Source organism: Biomphalaria glabrata, chromosome 2 (assembly GCF_947242115.1).
Source record: "Biomphalaria glabrata chromosome 2, xgBioGlab47.1, whole genome shotgun sequence".
Lineage (NCBI taxonomy): Eukaryota > Metazoa > Mollusca > Gastropoda > Planorbidae > Biomphalaria > Biomphalaria glabrata.
In genome coordinates, this window is record NC_074712.1 from 24,915,790 (window position 1) to 24,935,788 (window position 19,999).

At 39.8% G+C, this 19,999-nt stretch overlaps 1 protein-coding gene across 3 annotated transcripts in view; it reads right to left on the minus strand.

Annotated features, from left to right (window-relative positions):
• LOC106055819 (lysosomal alpha-mannosidase-like) overlaps positions 1 to 8,351 on the minus strand; it is a 90,224-nt gene extending 81,873 nt beyond the window's left edge. For 2 of the 3 annotated variants that reach the window (XM_056019724.1, XM_056019722.1), the window contains exons 1-3: positions 8,195 to 8,351; positions 7,466 to 7,623; positions 5,213 to 5,315 (exon numbers count right to left, since the gene is read on the minus strand). In XM_056019724.1, coding sequence (XP_055875699.1) covers positions 5,213 to 5,315; positions 7,466 to 7,606 — 244 coding nt within the window. In that variant the 5' untranslated portion in view covers positions 7,607 to 7,623; positions 8,195 to 8,351. Of the gene's footprint in view, positions 1 to 5,212; positions 5,316 to 7,465; positions 7,891 to 8,194 lie in introns of those variants that run through there. The other variant, XM_056019723.1, reaches the window with a different exon arrangement.
• Positions 8,352 to 19,999: the final 11,648 nt, after the last annotated feature.

Sequence of the window (19,999 nt, forward strand, 5' to 3'; positions counted from 1 at the left end):
CCACCAGGTTTATAACAATATAAATAAAATATATTGTGTTCTGGCATATGTGTCTTGCTTGCTGTCACTTTTTTAAAGTTGTCTGCATTGAAAAAAAAATTCTTTGGTCGCGATCAGACCGGCACATTTGGTGCCGACCCTACGGGCATTTGCCTGTTTGCCCATATAGCTAGTCCGCCCCTGGTACTGGGTGTGATTTATTGAACATTAAAGTGTTACGTTATTTTGAAGCCCTGAGTCGTCAAGTTCTTTCAGTTGGTAGTGTCGGGTTGTGCAGTTCACAGAGTCATTACAATATATATGATATATTACTTATTTGTTTTCTGGTGCAACTGCCTATTTTGGTTTTTAAAAAAAATTTTAAGCAAATTCTTTAGACATATGTTGTGCTGAAGAGACTCTATTCCAACCCCTTGTCCATGCCCCTCCTACACCTTCACTTGATGATCTTTGAATCACATCTGTTTCTCAAGGTCTTTTAGCCTTGGCCATGCTGCCCATGCCATGAGAAAGGTCAGAGACCAAAGATCAAAGAGGGAGTCCTCCTTCATACACCCACAATGTACAGATCAAGTTACTAACCATTAGAATCCCACCACCACAGTATGCAATGCTCATAAGGAATGGCATGGTGGAAGAGGAAAATGGCTACCAAGACCTAACTATTTCTTTACCACCTGCAATGCACTCAGTACTTCAGAAGCCATTTCTCTGAGTATGTGTCATCACATATTAGTAATCATGCGTCATTTTTTTTTTGCGTGGGGAATTTTTATTTTTTGTACCGGTATAAGGTTCATGTGTGTATGTGGATGCCTGGTCATGTGGTATGCATTCTGGACTGTTGTTCAGTAGTCTTGATGGTACTGGGTTCATACCCTGCCCATGCACTGCAAGTCCCAGAAGAGGCCTGGACTACGAAGTAGATTGTCTCTGAAGGAACATGCAAAACATGTCAAACATTTTACAAACAAACAAATCTTTTTTTTATGAAATATAGCTGTCTGGTTGAAGAAGTTTGAGTATTTGATTTGATGAAAGTAGAAATAAAGATGTAAACTCAGAAATCCAAGATAAAATTAAAGAAAACAATCCAGCTTACTCCTTGGGAATGACCACTAATCTTAAAATGAAGGAACTAGATGAATCCCTAAAAGTCCTCAAACCAAAACAAGCCCTGGGCCCAGACAAAATATCAAATGACATGCTTCTTCACTTGGGTCCTCAAGCCAAAAGAAAACTGCTACAATTATTCAATGCTAGCTGGAAATCTGGCAGAATTCCAAACATCTGGAAAAAAGCCATTATGATCCCTATAATAAAGCAGGCAAACCAAGAAATAAACAGGATAGCTACCGTCCCATCAGCCTCACTAGCTGTACCTGCAAATTGATGGAAAGAGTGATAAATAGAAGGCTGACATGGATCCTTGAGTCAAATAACCTACTCACTGAAGCCCAGGCTGGCTTTAGAAAAGGCAGATCAACAGAAGATCAAATTGCCTTCAACACACAAGAAATAGAAGACGGCTTTCAAGAAAAGAAACCAACAACAATTGTGTGGGTTGACTTAGAAAAAGCATTTGACAAAGTCTGGGAACAAGGTCTCTTGCTCAAGCTAATCCAGCATCACATATCCCACAGAATGTACAACTGGATAAAGGAATACCTAAATAACAGAAAAGCCTTAGTTTGCATGCAAGGACACAGAAGCCACACAGTGGGTATAAAAAATGGCGTCCCCCAAGGAGGAGTCCTATCCCCTACACTTTTCCTAATATTCATAAACGATCTAAATCAAAACCTACCCAAAAAAGTTAAAAGCAGCATGTATGCAGATGACCTTGCCTTAATTAGCACAGAAGAATATGTAGGAACATCGAAATTTCGATTACAAGATGCTCTTGATAAACTCAATAATTGGTCCAAAGACTGGGGCATGTCCATTAACACAAAAAAGACAACATATACCATATTTGGATGGGTTCTCTCATTTGAAGGCCCAACGGCTGTATGACGTTAGGCCTTCGATTGTATAATTCTACCTCTGTGGGGTTAAATATGGAGTCGAAAGCAGGGTTCGTGGGATTGGATTTTAGCTTGACTATATACTGCATTGCAAGCTTTTTCATTCTTATATCCATGGGGAGTTCTCCAGCCTCCACATGGAGACTTGGGATAGGTGATGTACGAAACGCGCAGAGACAGAGACGCAGGGCAGCATTTTGTATTGGTTCCAGTATTTTTAGGTACGACTTTCTTGCTGCTCCATATATTATGGATCCGTAGTCTAGCTTGGATCGAATTAGACTCCGATAAAGCAGCAGCAAGGTATCACTGTCAGCTCCCCAGTTCGTATGGCTGAGTACTCTAAGTATGTTTAATGACTTTTGGCATTTCTTCTTAAGTTCCTTAATGTGGGGGAGAAATTAAATTTGGAATCTAAGGTGAGGCCTAAAAATTTTGTAGTTTTCACGACAGGGATCTTCTTTTTGTGTATAAATAGCTTAGGGTCTGGGTGGAGTCCCCTTAGATTACAAAAATGCATACTAACTGTTTTGGAGTCTGAAAATTTGAAACCATTATCGTTTGCCCAACCCTGAATTTTGTTTAAACATAACTGTAATTTTCTTTCTAAGGTGTTCATGTTTTTCCCATAAGTAAAAATGACAAAGTCATCAACATACAAAGAGCACTCTATGCCAGGGGACAGCGCATTTATGATGCTATTTATTTTAATGTTGAACAGGGTGACTGACAGAATGCTGCCCTGGGGTACACCCATTTCCTAGTCATGAGTGTCAGAAGCGGAGTTGCCCACTCGAACCTGAAATTTTCGATCTTTCAGGAATTCCTCCACAAAACGGGGGAGGTGTCCCTTAAGCCCCATAAGCGCCAGGTCACGTAGAATGCCATGTTTCCAGGTTGTGTCATAGGCCTTTTCTATATCGAAGAATACAGCTACTAGATGTTCTCTTCTGAGTAATGCATTTCTAATATAAGCTTCCAGCCTTACCAGGTGGTCAGTTGTTGTCCGCCCCTGCTGGAATCCGCACTGGTAGTTGGAGATCACTTTATTCCTTTCCAGGTACCAGACCAGCCTACTGTTAATCATTCTTTCCATGGTTTTGCAGATGCAGCTTGTTAGTGCTATTGGTCGATAGTTAGCTGGGTCAGAGCCGTCTCTTCCCGGTTTAGGTATCGGTATAACTGTGGCTTTCCTCCAGCTGTTTGGGAAAGCGCCTGTTTGCCACACACAGTTATAGACCCCTAGCAGGACTGCCAATGAGGGTTCGGGAAGGTGCTTGAGGAACTGGTAATGGATTTCGTCTTCTCCAGGCGCTGTGTCATGTGACTTGTCCAGCGATTCCCTCAGTTCCTCAAGCGAGAACAGTTTGTTGTAGTCTTCATTGTTCTCTGACCTGAAATCAATGGGGTGTCTTTCCTCCCTGGTTAGGACTTTTTGGAACTCTGGCGTGTAGTGTGCAGTGGATGACTTTTCTGCTATTGAGGATGCAAGGCAGTCAGCTATTTCTCTGGGGGACGTGACAGTTCGTCCTTGGTTTTTCAAATGCCCTATTGCATTTGATTCTTTCCCTTTGATTCGCCTTACTGCCTTCCAAACCGCTCTAGCAGAAGTTTTGGCATCCAGACTGCCGACAAAACTTCTCCAGGAATTCCTTTTGGCTGACCGTATGGTTTGTCTAGCCTTTGCTCTAGCTATCCTGAATAGCTTTAGGTTTTCCTGGGAAGGATTCTTTATAAATGCAGCCAGTCGTTTTTTCCTATCGCCAATAGCACTTTTGCAAGCTGTATCAAACCATGGTTTGCTAGGCCGTTTTGGATTTGCAGAGGTTAGGGGTACAACTTTCCTGGCTATACTTAGTAGTTTGCTAGCAAAGGTATCAGCTGGGTTCTGTTCATCGAGGATATTTTCTGTGATATCCTCAGAGCATCTTTTTTGGAATTGTTCCCAATCTGCCTTATTCAGTTTCCACCGCTGAGGTCATCCCAATGAGGGGATATTTGTTAGTAATGATGATTGGGAAGCGATCACTTCCCCGTAGATCATTGCTAACTGACCATTTAAAGTCGTCCAGAAGTCCAGGGACGCATACGGTGAGGTCAATGCATGTGAGTGATCCAGTTCCTGGGTGCAAGTAGGTCGGTGATGCATCATTAAGTATGCATAAATCATGTTGGAGGAATTTTTTTTTTGGAGGAAGATATCCTCCAGCATCCGACCTCTTGTGTCGGTATTGTTGGATCCCCACATGGTGTTATGGGCATTGAAATCCCCGAGGATTAAATAAGGCCGGGGGAGTTGTTTCAATAGGTCCTCCATGTCTGTTGGGTTTAATGGAGCGCCTGGTGGTAGATACAGGTGCAGCAAGTGATAACCTTGTGAAGGGTTATCCTAGCTGCTACGACCTGTAGTGTGGTCTGTAGTTCTACCCTCTCATGGGGGATGCTATCCTTCACAAGGATACAGACTCCACCTGATGCTCTCTCTGCATCCTCAACATTTTTGCTGTAAGCACTGTAGCTTCGGAAGCTGATGCTATCTTTCAGAAATGTTTCCTGTAAGCAGACAGCTACAGGAGTCTCAGAGTCCATCAGTAGCTGCATTTCCTCATAATTGGCCTTGAGGCCTCTACAATTCCACTGTACAATTCTGGAATCCATGGCTTATTCTAGATGACCTTCTTGGAGCTATTTGGCCTTGGGAGGCCCCCGGAGGGGTTTCCCTTTATTCCAGTGACCTTGGTATTTTTATTCTTGGGTTTGGATGGAGAGGTTCTTCAAGTGCCAGAGTTATAGGTCGACGACCCATGCTGGCAGCTCGGCATGACCAGCCGGTTGACCCAGAGTGGGCCATCTGGGCCTCAGGTCTAGGGGAACGTAGAGCCAAAGTATTGTGTTGCGGTGGTTTATCCTCAGATAGCCACCACTCAAATACCAGGATCTCTTTATCCCCCCTTACCCATCGCAGTCCACGGCAAATGGACTGGTCTAGGACGTAGTGAGATTTTAAAGATAAGGAGACAGTGTGATGATCAATGAAGGCAGACTTAGGAAAAGAGGAGGCAGACACAATGATAGAAAAGAAGTAGGGCACTTTTGAGCTCCAAAAGTGCAAAGGAAAGAGGTGCGCAGTTTAACGTCAAGACTCGGGACGAGAAGTTTGAGTAAAATGTTAAATAAAATATTACCTTTGTAGTAATACTGGTCCACTGTCATTAGCCAGCCAACATCATCATGTGTATGAGGCACCAAATGAACATTAATCATTCCAGGTTTTTCCAGATTACAACTCTTTAAAAACATTTACATGCATGTTATAAAGTAAGCATTAATTTTTTTAAAATGTTAATTCTTTACAATTCTGTGATAATAATTGCAAAATTTGCAAGGTATCAAAAGATACAATTAAAGAATTTTAACCTTGCATAGTTACATAATTTACAGTACAAACTAGAGTATAAAATTAAATTTAGTCAATTAGATCTAGAAATTACAATGGACATCTAGATCCAGTCTGGCTGTAACTAATATAAATATACTTCCTCCTAGAGCTGTTTAGGAGTATCCATAGGATGCATTGGTCGGACCACATACCAGAAACAGAAATCTTAAAGCTGTCCAACATGAACAGTATCAATACGACTGTAAAAAGGTCCCAACTTTGATGGACGGGACATGTAGTACGCATGCCAGACAATTGCCTTCCCAAATGACTTCTGTACAGGAAGTTGTGTGCAGGAAAGCGCTCCCAGGGAGGTCAATACAAGTGCTATAAAGACACTCTTACGAGCTCCTTCAAGGAGTGCGATATCAACATTCACAGCTGGGAAGCACTAGCTCTATAATCGCTCCTCATGGCGTGAAGAGTCTTGAGATTTGAAGCAAGAAGAGGGTGAAAGAGTGCCTAACCAACAAAAAGCTGATAGAAGAAACAGGCCTATCTGCAACTGACCAAACTTACCCATGCCATTTATGCGGCCGGCTTTTTTAAGCAAGGATCGGACTTAACAGTCATCTTTGAGTTCATAGGATAAAAGAAATGTGCTCATCCTTAATCACGAAGGAGGAGCTATATATATCAGTGTTTCCCCAAGTCAAACTTTTTCCTTAACTTAACAAAACACTTTGCACATTAGTACTTAGGTGTAACTTTAGATCACAAACTAAAAATGTGTGAGCAGACATGCTTTGATCACTAAATCTAGGATCACAGGTCAAATACAATAAAGTTTACTTGCGCAAATCTATGGCACTAGGATAGCTCTTGAACAGCTTGATAAGATATAGTCCCAAGCAATAAGATTTGTCTGTGGAACCTTTAGGACAAGCCCAGTAAATGCAGTTAAATAATGGCTAATGTAGGTCCACTAAACTTAGGAAGGAACAGTAAATACTAACTTGCTTTGAGCGGTATAAAAGGTTGGATGAACACCTATCCAGATGCAGTCTTTTATGCATTGTGCTATCGGATCTGTGAAGCCTTAAAAGTCATTGACTCAACTCAGCAAGGACATTTGAGGGCAACATAGATTTTTGTGGTCATTGACTCAAAACCTGTACTATAGGCTTTGCAAAGCCCTGGACCATGCCCCCCACCCCCAATATCAATACTGTCATCATGGATCCACACAATATAAATCAATGCACTGGCACCCTTGTAATAATGCAGTGGGTACTGAGTCACACAGGTGTGACTGGCAGACATTGCTGACTCCTTGGCCCACCAGGGAGGGCTAACACCAACTACCAAGCAGGCTGTGAGTTTCCAAACAATCCAAAAAATGACAATGGAAAAGTTGTTTGAGTGCTGGAACAAGTCCCAAAAAGCCCACGTAGTCTGGAAGCACATGAGGCACTCTGACCACATGGAAGCTGTCCAGGCCTGAGCAAGCTATTATAGCACAGTGCAGGACAGGCCACTGTCCAGTTGGCTCATATTTCACATGGCTATGGCCAAACTTTGACTCATGGTCAGTCATGGTGCCCCCCGCTGCAGGGAAGAAGAGGAAACTGTGTCACATATTCTATTTGACTGCCCAAGACTTGCTGATCTCAGTCTCGACAGGTCTAGGAAACCACAAATTCTCAACCTGTATGGTGACACATATATATATGCATTAAAAAACAGCAGAGTTTCTGTCCAGGGCTTTTGCAAGAGAAGATTTAAGCCTCTCAAACCTTCAATTTATTTTTTTAACATGAAGAACTAATAAAAAACTTTATCTGCATTTATTTCAAAGAGATTAATTCATGTGTTAATTATTCCAGAAGTTTGTGGCACCAAGTCTGGCCTAATGTTTGGGAAACACTGCTAAAGAATATAACTTAGTATAACTATATAGATAGGCCTAGTTATTATAGGTTGATTTAGACAGACTACATATTATATAGTTTAACTATATAGTAGATCTACAGTAAAGTTACATTTTAATTATTATTACCTCATATCCACAATTATCTGCAGTTTTAACAACTCTACAGCAGGCGTATGTTATGAATAATTGTGTAAATAATAATTTGCATATAATAGATCTAGGTCTAGAATGTTTAGATCTAGAATCTCTATATATTAATATTGGCATCCTTTGGCTTTACTTTCCTGTTATTTTTCAAAGATATTTCAATATTTCTCATGTATTTAATACCTTAAATACCCCTTGCCTTATTATTTATTTATTATTATTATACTACTTGTATACTCTGTACTACTAGCACTAGAAAATTCACTAGATCTAGTTACCTAGTAGCTGCATTGCTAGACTCTATGCTATATATAGATCTAGATTATAAACTAAATCTAAAAGTTATAAAAATTATAAGTATAGAGTATAGCTCTAGCTGCTAGCTAGTTTATAGAGTCTTACAAAGTTACTAGAGACGACTTGAAGACTTAAGTGTCTTGAGTCTAATATAAATATAATGATATAAATAATGATAATGTATCGGTAATTTCCATGTATCACTCAAATCACTGTATACAGTGTATACTGTATAATGACTGTGTATATTAGTATATAGATTATAGACAGTATATAATATAGTTAAATATAGTTATATAGTATACTATAGTCTATAGATCTAAAATCTAGATTATTAAATACTAGCTACATCTATTCTTATTCTATAATTAAAATAATAATATTATTATTTATTATATAATCTACATAGACCTTTTAGACTTTTACTATAGCGACTATAGTCCTAGTATAAATCTAAATCTATATCAGTATATCATGACCAAGACTTCTGTAGATTAGAGTAAATTTATAAGAGCCTAGATACATCTATGATCTACTCTAGATTAAAAAATGAACAAGAAAACAATTTTAATCATAAGTTGTCATGTGACATGGATAAAATCATGTGACCCGCTTTTTATGACTCTCACCTACGTGACCCGAGATTAAGTTAGTGGTTGGTGTTGTTATCACTATAGGCCCTATCTAGATCTAGATCTATGTAGATCAGGGGTGACCAATCTTTACCTTCAGCGGACGAATTTTAGTATAGAATTCACACAATTTGTATACGAATTTAATACATATGTTAATAATATATGCTAATTATTTATATTTCAACCTATTTTTAGATTATTTCGCCCCCCCCCTCAGGCATTTTGGCCGATTTGTTGGGGTCGGGTGGGGGCGATGGCATCAATCCCGCTTCCCCCACCCCATAAAATTTCGAGTGGGTGGGGGGGCGTCCAATAAATTTGTAGAAATCACAGCTTGCTAACAGAATCAATTAAATATCTGTATGATTAAAACGTGTTATTGGTGTTTTAACCGATCTTTATATTATGTCGTTCCCCTGTTTTCTGATTGGGTGGAGGGGGTTTGGGGGGCGAATACATCTACTGCCATTCCCACCTAAACCCTTTGAGTGGGGGGGGGGGCGGTCCTACTTTTATGGAAAAATCATAGTTTGTGAACAAGATTAGTTGAATATCTATATGATATAAGCTACGTACGTATTGATATGTAAATAAATAAATAAATTAACCCATTTGTATATTATGTCGCACCACACTCTAATTTCAAATTTTATCATTAGTAAATTTCAAATGAAAAAAGGTTGTACTAGGTGGAAGGGGCGATACATGCAATCGCCTTCCGCCCATCGGACAAACCAATGCTTTTTCTTTTTGAATTATTGTTAAGAAATTACAAAATTATTAGAAAAATCTTTCACTAATATACTTTATACGTGCTATAAAATAAATTCTTATATCGAGTCGCCCAACCCCTATTCTTTAATGCCAAATGCAATTATTAACAGAAATTATAAAAAGGAGCGAGGATTAATCGTTTTCATTCTACCGCCCCTCCCCTTTCAATGACGAAAACATGATGTTTTAAAATAAAATAGTCAAATATGGCGACAGAGTTTATGTAATTTCACATAAATTTATCATAATTTTGTAAAGAAAGACTTTGCTATGGAAAATTTAGAATTCGTACGAAATTTTCAGAATAAGAGTAACAATTGAGATGAGTTCTGAAACCAAATATTCTTTTCCTAGTCACCTTTTTCCAACCTTTACTCAATCTGCTATTTTTCTAGTTAAAAAAAAAAAGGGAATATAGCTCATAACTTAGGGCCTATGCTTCAATCCTAAAAATGCAAACAAATTTAGAGTAGAGTCTAATTGGTCCACTTAATTTCTCCTCCCACTTCCGAAACTTTTCGTTAGAGCTTTGAATTCTAGTTCTGTAACAAAAACAAGTTACAAACTTGCTTATTGAACAAAATGTATCTCTTACAAATGAACTTTAAAAAAAAAAATATTCTAATATTTATTTTTCGATGGTGATCTTCAAAGCCTAAATCTAAATATGTGGGGTATCTTCAAATTGTTTTATTTGTAATGTAGTAAGGGCCTTTCTAATTCACATTAGAATAATATAATATAAGTAAAACATTATTGAAAAGGTCATTTTTAATAGGATGAATAATGAACTGTAGATGTCAGGAGAATGCGTTTCAGCAGTGAAAAATGCAAGAAAACGCTTTTGGCGTCGAGGCCTTGCCCCGAACCCCACTAATAAATAATGAGCTATAAATGTCAGGAGACTGCGTTTCAACCGTTTCAGCAGTGAAAAATGCAAGAAACCGCTTTTGGCGTCGGGGCCTTGCCCCGAACCCCACTGATGAATAATGAGCTGTAAATGTCAGTAGAATGCGTTTCTACAGTGAAGAATGCTAAAAAACGCTTTTGGCGTTGGGGCTTCGCCCCGATCCCCACTGATAAATAATGAACTGTAGATGACAGGAGAATGCGTTTCAGCAGAAAAAAATGCAAGAAAACGCTTTTGGCGTCGGGGCCTTGCCCCGAACCCCACTGATTAATAATGAACTGTAGATGACAGGAGAATGCGCTTCAACAGTGAAAAATGCAAGAAAACGCTTTTGGCGCTGGGGCCTTGCCCCGAACCCCTCTGATGAATGATCAGCTGTAAATGTCAGGAGACTGCGTTTCAGCAGTGAAAAATGCCAGAAACCGCTTTTGGCGTCGGAACTTCGCCCCGAACTCAACTGATGAATAATGAGCTGTAAATGTCAGTAGAATGCGTTTCTACAGTGACAAATGCAAAAAAAAACTAAAGAGCCTTACAGCACTTCCACAGACCCCCGAACTATCAAGAGAAAGGGTTCTACATGTCTGGGTTTTTTTCTTCGCAGAAAGTTGAGAAACACTGCTTTTTTTTATTTCTCATATATATATGCTGTACTCACGTTTATGCATAGGGTTAGGGTTTACTGGAAAAAAATCGCCCCCCCCCCCACTCCAAAGTTCTGGATCCGCTAGTGGTGAAGGAAATAAAAAAAAACGTATTAAGTCTCAGTGACGTCACTAGGGGGTGCGAGCGTGACCTCCGTGACCCGTGAATGTCGAAGGCGCCGGTACGAGTCACAGGGATGACACCCAAGTGGGGAAAATACAATTTTCCATAATGCAACTTTTAAAAATAAATATGTCTACCTCGATTGACTCTCATAATCAGTGCTTTTTTTAATGTGTGGGGGGAAAATATTACTTTTCTAGTATTTTAACTTTTATTAGTATGTGAGCTTGCGCTCCCAGAGCTTGTTTTATATGCAATTTTAGCTATTTTTAAAATGTATTTTTGTTGTATAGGTTAGAGCTATTTTTATATATTTTATTTTTATAGGTTAGTGTCAGATTTTATAATTGTACTTACGCATATTCTAGGGAAGCTAGTGTTATTTTGTTTCTGTAGTGTTGCCTAATTAGTGGTTATAGTCTGTTTCTTGCTTTAGCTAGTTAGTAATTAGTTTAGTCTAGTTAGTAAGGTACTAAGACTAAGGTGTTCTTGTTTTAGTGTTAGAGTTAGGGGTTGGTTGCAGTAGTAGGATATTCATATTGTAGATCTAAACTAGTTTATTGTAGTTTGTTTGTCGATCTAGGTCTAGGGTAGTAGTTGTAGTGATTTAGTTAGATAGTTGGTTTGGTTAGTTTGTTAGTGTTTGTAGTGGTGTAGATTTAGAGGGTTTTAGTTAGTTGATGGGTTCAGTAGTAGTGATTAGTCAAGTTAGTGTATATATTATATTTTATTATTGATTTATTTTTGTATGTAAATAAAGTTTCTTTTTGTTTTATTTATGGTAAACTAAAGTTTGTTATCTTGTTTTCATTTAGTTAAGTTAGTATAGTTAGTTGTCTGGTTGCTTAGGTGACTCTAGCCTCTTGGTCACCATACCGAGGTGCACAGATTGAGCCCACCCAGTAGCGCAAACATCTGCCTACTGTTGGTAAATTTTAATGTTGAGCAGAAAATAGGTCCTCCCACTCGCGCCTGCCTGTCCTGCTCACAATTAATCAATAGTAGTTAAGAGTTAGGCAATCCATCATCCATGACTGAGTACCGGCGTCGGCACCTATTTTCTTCTTTACAAAAGAGCACTGCTCACAATTAAGTCATCATCATCAAACTCCATTAGAGTGAGGGCTTGAGAGGCTCAAACCCTCTCTTGCACAGAAACCCTGCTGTCTTGCGTAGTGCATAAATGTCGCCATACAGGTCGAGAATTTTGGGTTTCCCAGACCTGTCGAGACGGAGATCAGCAAGTCTGGGGCAGTCAAACAGAATATGAGGCACGTTTCCTCTTCTTCCCCGCAGCGGGGGCACCGTGAATCAAAATTTGGCCATAGCCGCGAAAAATATGAGCCAACAGGACAGTGACCTGTGCTATAATGGCTTGCTCAGGCCTGGACAGCCTCCACCACGGGGAAGTGCGGTCAGGACGCCTCATGCGCTCCCAGACTCCACGGGCTTTTTGGGACTTTTCCCAGCACTCAAACCACTTTTCCATTTCTGTTTTTTGTATTATAGCCAGGGCTTGATGAAAGCTTACAGCCTGTTCAATGGGTGGAATTTGCCCTCCATGGTGGGCCAAAGAGTCTGCAATTGTGTTGCCAGTCACACCTATGTGACTCGGTATCCACTGCATTATTACATGGGTGCCATAGCGTTGTTTAATGCTATGTGAAGCCATGATGACAGTGTTGATATTGGGGGGCCATGGTCCGGGGCTTTGCAAAGCCTGTAGTACAGATTTTGAGTCAGTGAACACAACAATCTGTGTTGCCCTCAAATGTCCCTCACGGAGTTGAGAGTCAATGACTTTTAAGGCTTCACAGACTGCCATGGTCTCCGCATCAAAACTGCAAACACTACCACATGGTCCAAAGATTTTGACTGTGTAAGAGCCAAGTAAGTCGATGTAGGCTCCATAGCCTGCTCTTCCAGAATCTATTGATGCCGACCCATCAGTGTATGCAAAAATAGCACTGTTCTTGAAGGTATTAATGGTCTCCAGAGCTAGGATTTGAAGGTCGTTAGATGAACGACTTTGTTTAGTGGCAATAGGGTCTACTAATTTCAAGCGTATGTCTGGGGTCGTTGGGAGACACCAAAGGGGAAGGGGATGAAAGCGGTGAATGTTTTGTCGGTTGGTGGAGAGGCCAGCTTCATCAGATAGTCTAGTGGCATGATGCATAAAAGACTGCATCTGGATACGTCTTCTGCATCTCCAACCATCCACTAGTTTTCTAGCTGGGAGGTATTCATCCAGCCTTTTATACCGCTCATAGCAGCTCAGTACTGACCTTTCCCTCCTAAGGTTTAGTGGACCTATATTAGCCATTATTTCAGCCGCATTTACTGGACTTGTCCTAAAAGTTCCACAGACAAATCTTAGTGCTTTGGACTGTATTTTATCAAGTTGTTCAAGAGCAGTCCTAGAGCAATAGATTTGCACAGGTAGGCTGTAGTTTATCTGTGATCGGACTGCTCCTAAATACAGGGATCGGAGCATGTCTGCTTGGACTCCTCACTTCGTGGATGCCAGCTTCCGCACAATGCAAAGTTTCCCTGAGGCCTTTCTTACAACATCCTGGATGTGCTCACACATTTTTAGTTTGCGATCTTATGTTACACCAAGGTACTTGGGTAGCTTTTCCATGCAGAGAGCCACTCCGTTGAGGGAGAGCTGGAAAGGTTGCCCGAGAATGCCAGTCCCTAGCGTGAACAGAGAATAGACCGTCTTGGAGGTGTTTATTTCTAGCCTCCATTTTTGTGTGTATGAGCAGAGCGTATGGAGATCTTCTTATAACACTTTTTGTATACAGGTTGCGCTCCTTCCGGATTTCCAAAGTACAATATCATCAGCATATAGCAGCTTTTGGCATTTTAGCTGAGCCGGTAGGTCATTTATGAAGGCAGTGAAAACGGCGCATGACAGGACGAAGCCCTGAGGGAGGCCGTGCTCGAGGGTCATTTCCCCTGAGACTTCTCTGTACATCCTTGTTCTTATTGTACGTTCTTGTAGGAAGTCTCTAATCCAGTAATATATCCGTCCCCGCACACCTACGGCTCTTATCTTATGAATCAAACCAGACCGCCATACTTTATCATATGCCTGAATTAAGTCAATGAAGACTGCGTATGTGCTTTCGGTCCTTTGGAATCCATCTGCCACGCTCTGCACAAAGATGTTGGCTTGGTCTATCGCGGACATTCCAGCCCCGAAACCAGCCTGTTCTGGAGCTATAAGACGGGCACTCTAAAGGTACCAAACCAGACGCTCATTTACCATTTTTCAGCCATCTTTCCCACACAAGATGTAAGTAGTGATGGGAACTAAACTAAATTTTTTTAGTTAAACTAAAACTAAGTTTGAACTAAAAAAAAAGTAATTAAACTTTTAGTTAATCACAAATTGAAAAAATTAGTTAAACTAAACTAAGAAACTTTAGTTAAACTTTTACTAACTATGATTATAATCTTTTCCCTTTTTTTGGTATAGAAATAATGGTGGCACGTTTCCAGGCCCTGGGCAGGTAGGTTCTATTTACAAATGCCAAGAGCACGGCCCTTCCCCCCCCCCCCTACATGCTTAAGCATTTCGGGGGTGATACCATCCGGCTCGTGAGCCTTTTTAAGCTGGCATTTCCTTATGGCAGCATTAAGCTCACCTATCGAGAAAGGGGAGTTCATCGTTTCCTCAGCACTTTCGGTCTGTGTTTCCTTCGGTCTTTTTTTTTCATCAGCTTTGCGAGCTTTATCAATGTCTTTGGACATTGGGGAGGGGACTTCTTGGCAGCCTTGTTGATCTTAGCAAAATATTTGTTCAACAAGATGGCAATTTTCTTCTTTGATGAAATGGTTACCCCACTGGGTGAAGATAATGGGATTGCTGTTTTCGTACGCCCAGCATTTTCGAGATTTCTCAGAAGACTCCAGGCCTTAGAGCTATCCCTTAGGTTTAACCTTGCAAAGGTGTTGGTCCAACGTTGTCGTTTTTCCCTGTTTACAGACGTTTTGACTAGTAGGCTGAATGTGTTGTATTTCTACCTGAGTGTTGGATTGTTTGGGTTCTTTTGGACCTTTTTGTATGCCCTTCTCCGAGCCATAACAAGTTTGTTGATTTCAGCCGTCCAAAAGTTTTTGAATTTTTTACAAGGGTAAGTTCGAGGAATAAACTTTTTAGCCATGCCCAGGATAGCTGTTGTTATTTGACGGTACACAAGGTCGACAGAGCTAGACTCTACATGGGTTTTTTCAAGGGCATTGTCGACAGCTGTCTCGTATCCTTTCCAATTAGCCTTACTATAGCACCACTTTCGTGGTGCTTTAGTGGTCTTGGTGTTCATTTTAGAAAGAGTGGCAGTCAGTAATATTGGAAGGTGGTCACTACCAATATCGCCTAGTACTTGATAAGTTATGACAGATTCCAAGTTAGCAGAGACTAAAGAAAGATCTGGTCGTGATAGTGAACCATTGCTAGCATGCAGAAGAGTAGGAGGAGAGTGTTTATTTTGCAAAAGAAAAAGGTTAGTAGAATTGCACAGGTCATGAACTTTTTACCAGACTGATCAGTGTCATCATAGCCCCAGGAAGGTGAATGGGCATTTAGATCTCCAGCTATGATAGTGTCTACAGTTATTGTCTCTCTCACATCTAAAGCCAGTTCTTGTTTTGGTTGTTTATAAACATTGATGCACTTGAAGCTTCTATTATTATTCCAAATTTCCAATACCAAAGTGTCTGTCCTCCCCTGACTCAAGTCTGTGGACACTTTCTTGGCAACCAGGAAAAGTGCAGAGAACAAAGGATGCCTTTGTACATTGATTTTATTGACCTGACAAAGGCCTTCGATCTAGTTAGCAGAGATGGCCTCTTTAAAATTTTACAGTTAATAGGCTACTAAATGTAATCATATCTTTTCACCAAAATATGATGGGTACAGTGCAATTCAACGGTGCAGCTCTGAAAGTTTCAGTATAAACAGCGGAGTTAAACAAGGATGTGTCCTGGCCCCAACCCTCTTTGGAATACTATTTTCACTGCTAATCCACAACGCGTTTGACAAATCCACTGAAGGCATCTATCTCCATTCCAGATTTGATGGCAAACTCCTAAATATTGCCATACTGAGGGCCAAAACTAAAATCAGAGCCACCCTCGTAAGAGATATGCTATTCGCGGATGACGCAGCGGTAGTGGCACACACGCAAGAGGAACTTCAATCCCTAATGTCCCGCTTCTCTCAGGCCTGTAAAGAATATGGCTTGACTATTAGCACGAAGAAAACAAATGTTATGGGACCACCTGCTACAGCACCACCCTCCATCCTCATAGACGATAACAAGCTGGACGCCGTAAACGAATTCTGCTATCTGGGATCCACAATTACAGATGACCTGTCTCTAGAAGAGGAGTTGAAAAAACGCATAGGGAAGGCTGCCTCGACATTCGCTAGACTCAGACCAAGAGTTTGGGAAAACCATAAGCTAACTACGGTGACAAAAATGGAAGTCTACAAGGTATGCGTTATGAGTACACTGCTGTATGGCAGTGAATCATGGACCACCTATGCAAAACAAGAGAGAAAACTGAACTCATCCCATTTGAGATATCTCCGTAGGATCTTGAATGTCACATGGAAAGAAAAAGTGTGAAATACGAAGATCCTTGCGCGATCAGGTATTCCCAGCATCTTTACAGCCCTCAGACAACGCCGTTTGCGCTGGCTTGGACATGTTCGCCGGATGGAGGACAAGCGCATCCCGAAAGTCATCCTTTATGGTCAACTCGCGACTGGCACAAGAAAAACTGGTCGCCCCCACCTCCGTTACATAGATGTAATAAAACGTGACCTCAAATCAGTGAACATCAATACTGACAATTGGGAAGACATAGCTCTAGACCGCAACAGGTGGAGAGAGACAGTGACCAAGAAAGCTATGGACAGTGAAAGTACATGGGTCTCAGCCCTGGAAGAAAAACGCTTAATCCGAAAAACGGCCAGCTCCTCTACCACCGAAGCAAAAGCCACCTTAACCTGTGCTATCTGTGGACGGGAGTGTCTCTCCAAAATAGGGCTTCACAGCCACATGAGGAAGTGTGCTCTGAGATGAACCATAGTCGTTCTACGACTGAAGGAGGCCAATGAGAGCATTTGCCACCAATGTAACCAGGCCTCGGCAATCCCCACAGGAGCAGTGGAAAACAGAGTACCCGGGTATTGAGACACTTCTTTTTTCACCTATCAGACATTCTTGTAGTAAGGCAACATCCACACACTCTTTGTGGAGCAGGTTAGTTATTTCAAGTGTCTTTGGAATAAGTCCTCGGATGTTACATCGAAGGCCTTTGAAAGTTTTAGTATCAGATTTGGAAATTTGGGGATCATGTTGCTTTATCTTTCCACCTAAATTAGCATGGGGGATACTTACTTTCCCAGTATGAGGTGTTGGTGTTGGGTTAATTTTTTCTGAGACTTTTGGTTTTTTAATGCAACATATAGATCTAATCTATGTCTATGTCACAAATCTTCTAAATTTAATTCTGTTTGACTTGTAATCTTTCTATTAGCCTATAAGAAAAGTATTGCGCTGTAGACGCTAGGAAAAAGAGTTGTTGTTTTTGTTTGTTTGTTTGTTTTTTTCAAATTATAGAGCAGACAATTTAATCCTGTACTCTTAAGCGAGCAATTCTTGTTTGTATGTTTGTAGGGTAACGTGGGGCAAAGGGTCCATCGGGGTAAAGGGCTTTTTACTAATTTTTATGCGAATGGCTGATACAAATTAAGACTTCCTGAGATACCTTACATCCGGCCATTGATTGCACGTTGAGCATCTTCATGATCTTGTGATTGCTTGTTTATTGTACATCAGATATCGATTTGAATTTTCGGACCCATCCCACTATAAGGTAAGGGGTCATTTTATTTGTCTATATTTTTATTATGTGTTATTTTATCCTTAATTAATAATATTGTTTGTACCCAATTTAAATCATTATAGATCTAGATATTCATATTGTTATGTTAGGCTCTGAAAGCGACATGACTCCCATGACATGGTAAAAGTTTATATTATTATTATTGTAATTGATCGTTTGGGTTGTGGCTTAAAATAATTTTTACAACCCATTAAAGTAATTCTTTCATACACTAATATATGATTTGTACCTTAGTTAATCTTTTAAATATTTATTCTGCTATTCAAACGAAAAATTGTTGTATTAAATTTCAATACTTATTTAAATAGCTTCGTTTTGTCTACATGTAACTAATGTTTAACAAAAACAAAATGTCGACTGTTCAGCGTTGATTATTTAAAATTGTTCCTTCCTTGTCAAACAAGCGGTTGTCTAAATACCTTTTTATGACGAGATAAATCTAATTACGTTGGGGGATCATTTGAGACAATGCCACCCTGACAAAATAGGTTAATATTTGAAAAACTTTCGAACACTCCAAGATAACGCTCAGAATAGACCCACAAAATCTCTGACGAGATAAATCTAATTACGTTGGGGGATCATTTGAGACAATGCCACCCTGACAAAATAGGTTAATATTTGAAAAACTTTCGAACACTCCAAGATAAAGCTCAGAATAGACCCACAAAATCTCTCTTCGACATCATATAGAGAAGATGATGGTTTGTGAGCGCCTATCAATATTTCTTTCATCATCATCATCTCTTTACTTATAGCAAAATACGGAAATATATTAATAAAAGAATTTCTTTAAGCAACAATACAGTTCAAGGGCGCATAGGTGGCATGATTTATAAAATTAAAAACTTCTTATGTAATTCTTTGCAAACGACACATATACAGTTTGGGATCAACTGCGTCACAGGTTCTGACAGAGTGTAGCGCTGTGTTCTGCAAACAGCCTAATGGTCGTTGGCTTTTTATTTTTCCTCAGGGTTAACCCACAAAACCTTTCCCATGTTTGGGTATAGTTGCAAGGCAGCAGAGTTTTAAATTCCGTTTTCCTTCTGCAAACCAAGGCTAATGAGCCCTTCCTGTTCGGAGCTTACAGGTTTAGACAGCAGCGAAGCAGGACGTTTTGGCGACGCCGTTTTGGCGACGCCGTTTATGCTCCGCCGTTTTGGCGCGAAGGACGTTTTGGCGCGAGCCGTTTTGGTGACGGGACGTTTTGGCGCGAAATACATTATGTACGTTTATTGTATTATTTCTTTTAAAAGAATTATTCATATCTATGTTTTGCATGAGTGTTTGTGTTAAGACATATTTTTTCATAGTATATCTATAGATTATAGAATATAGATCTACTAGATCTATATAATAGTAGGCCTATATATACTATATCTGTTATTATTATAGATCCTCCTGAAATCTTTCTAAAAAAGATGACTCTAATTTATATAGAAATTTATAGATCTACATGTCAATATGTGCCTAGAGTTAGATTTAGATCTAGTAGACTAGAATATTTATGGATTTAGAAATCTAAACATTTTGTTTAGTTATATGGATGGCTGTCCGGTCGTTCGGTTTGCACGCTGGTTGTTGTTTGGACTTATCGATGGTCCCGGGTTCAAATTTATCCGCTTCCATCACCCGTCGTCCTGCAGGATGTTTGGACTGTTGGTTGCTATATTTATTAAGGAATTATTATTATACATCTTTATCTTTTGAGATCTATCTAGATTTGATAGATCTATAAGCTTTTAAAGTTTAAAATGTGTACATTTTAATTTTTTTTTCATTTCAGAGAATGATAAAAAAATTACCTGAGAAAAATGCAAAGTGGCTCTTTTGGACAACAAAACCTAGCAGAAGCTTTAGCATCTATTGCTGGTGGGATGTCAATTAAATCAGTCTCACAAAACTTCAACATTCCACCCAAAACATGACGGCGACACATAAACGCCAACGTTCAAAAGCCTGGATCTATTCTACTTGGCCGTTTTAGAAGTAACTTTAGTGAAGATCAGGAGTAGGACTAACAGAATATCATTAAGCAAATAAAATGGGGCAATCCCTTTTCTCCATTTTAAGACTTGTCGGTTTCAACAGACCACAAGTGAATGCTTTCGTCAAATATATATACGAATCTTCTAAATTCTCATAATTTTAATCCAGAAAAAATCTGGAATATGAATGAAACTGGGATTTCAACGGTGCAGA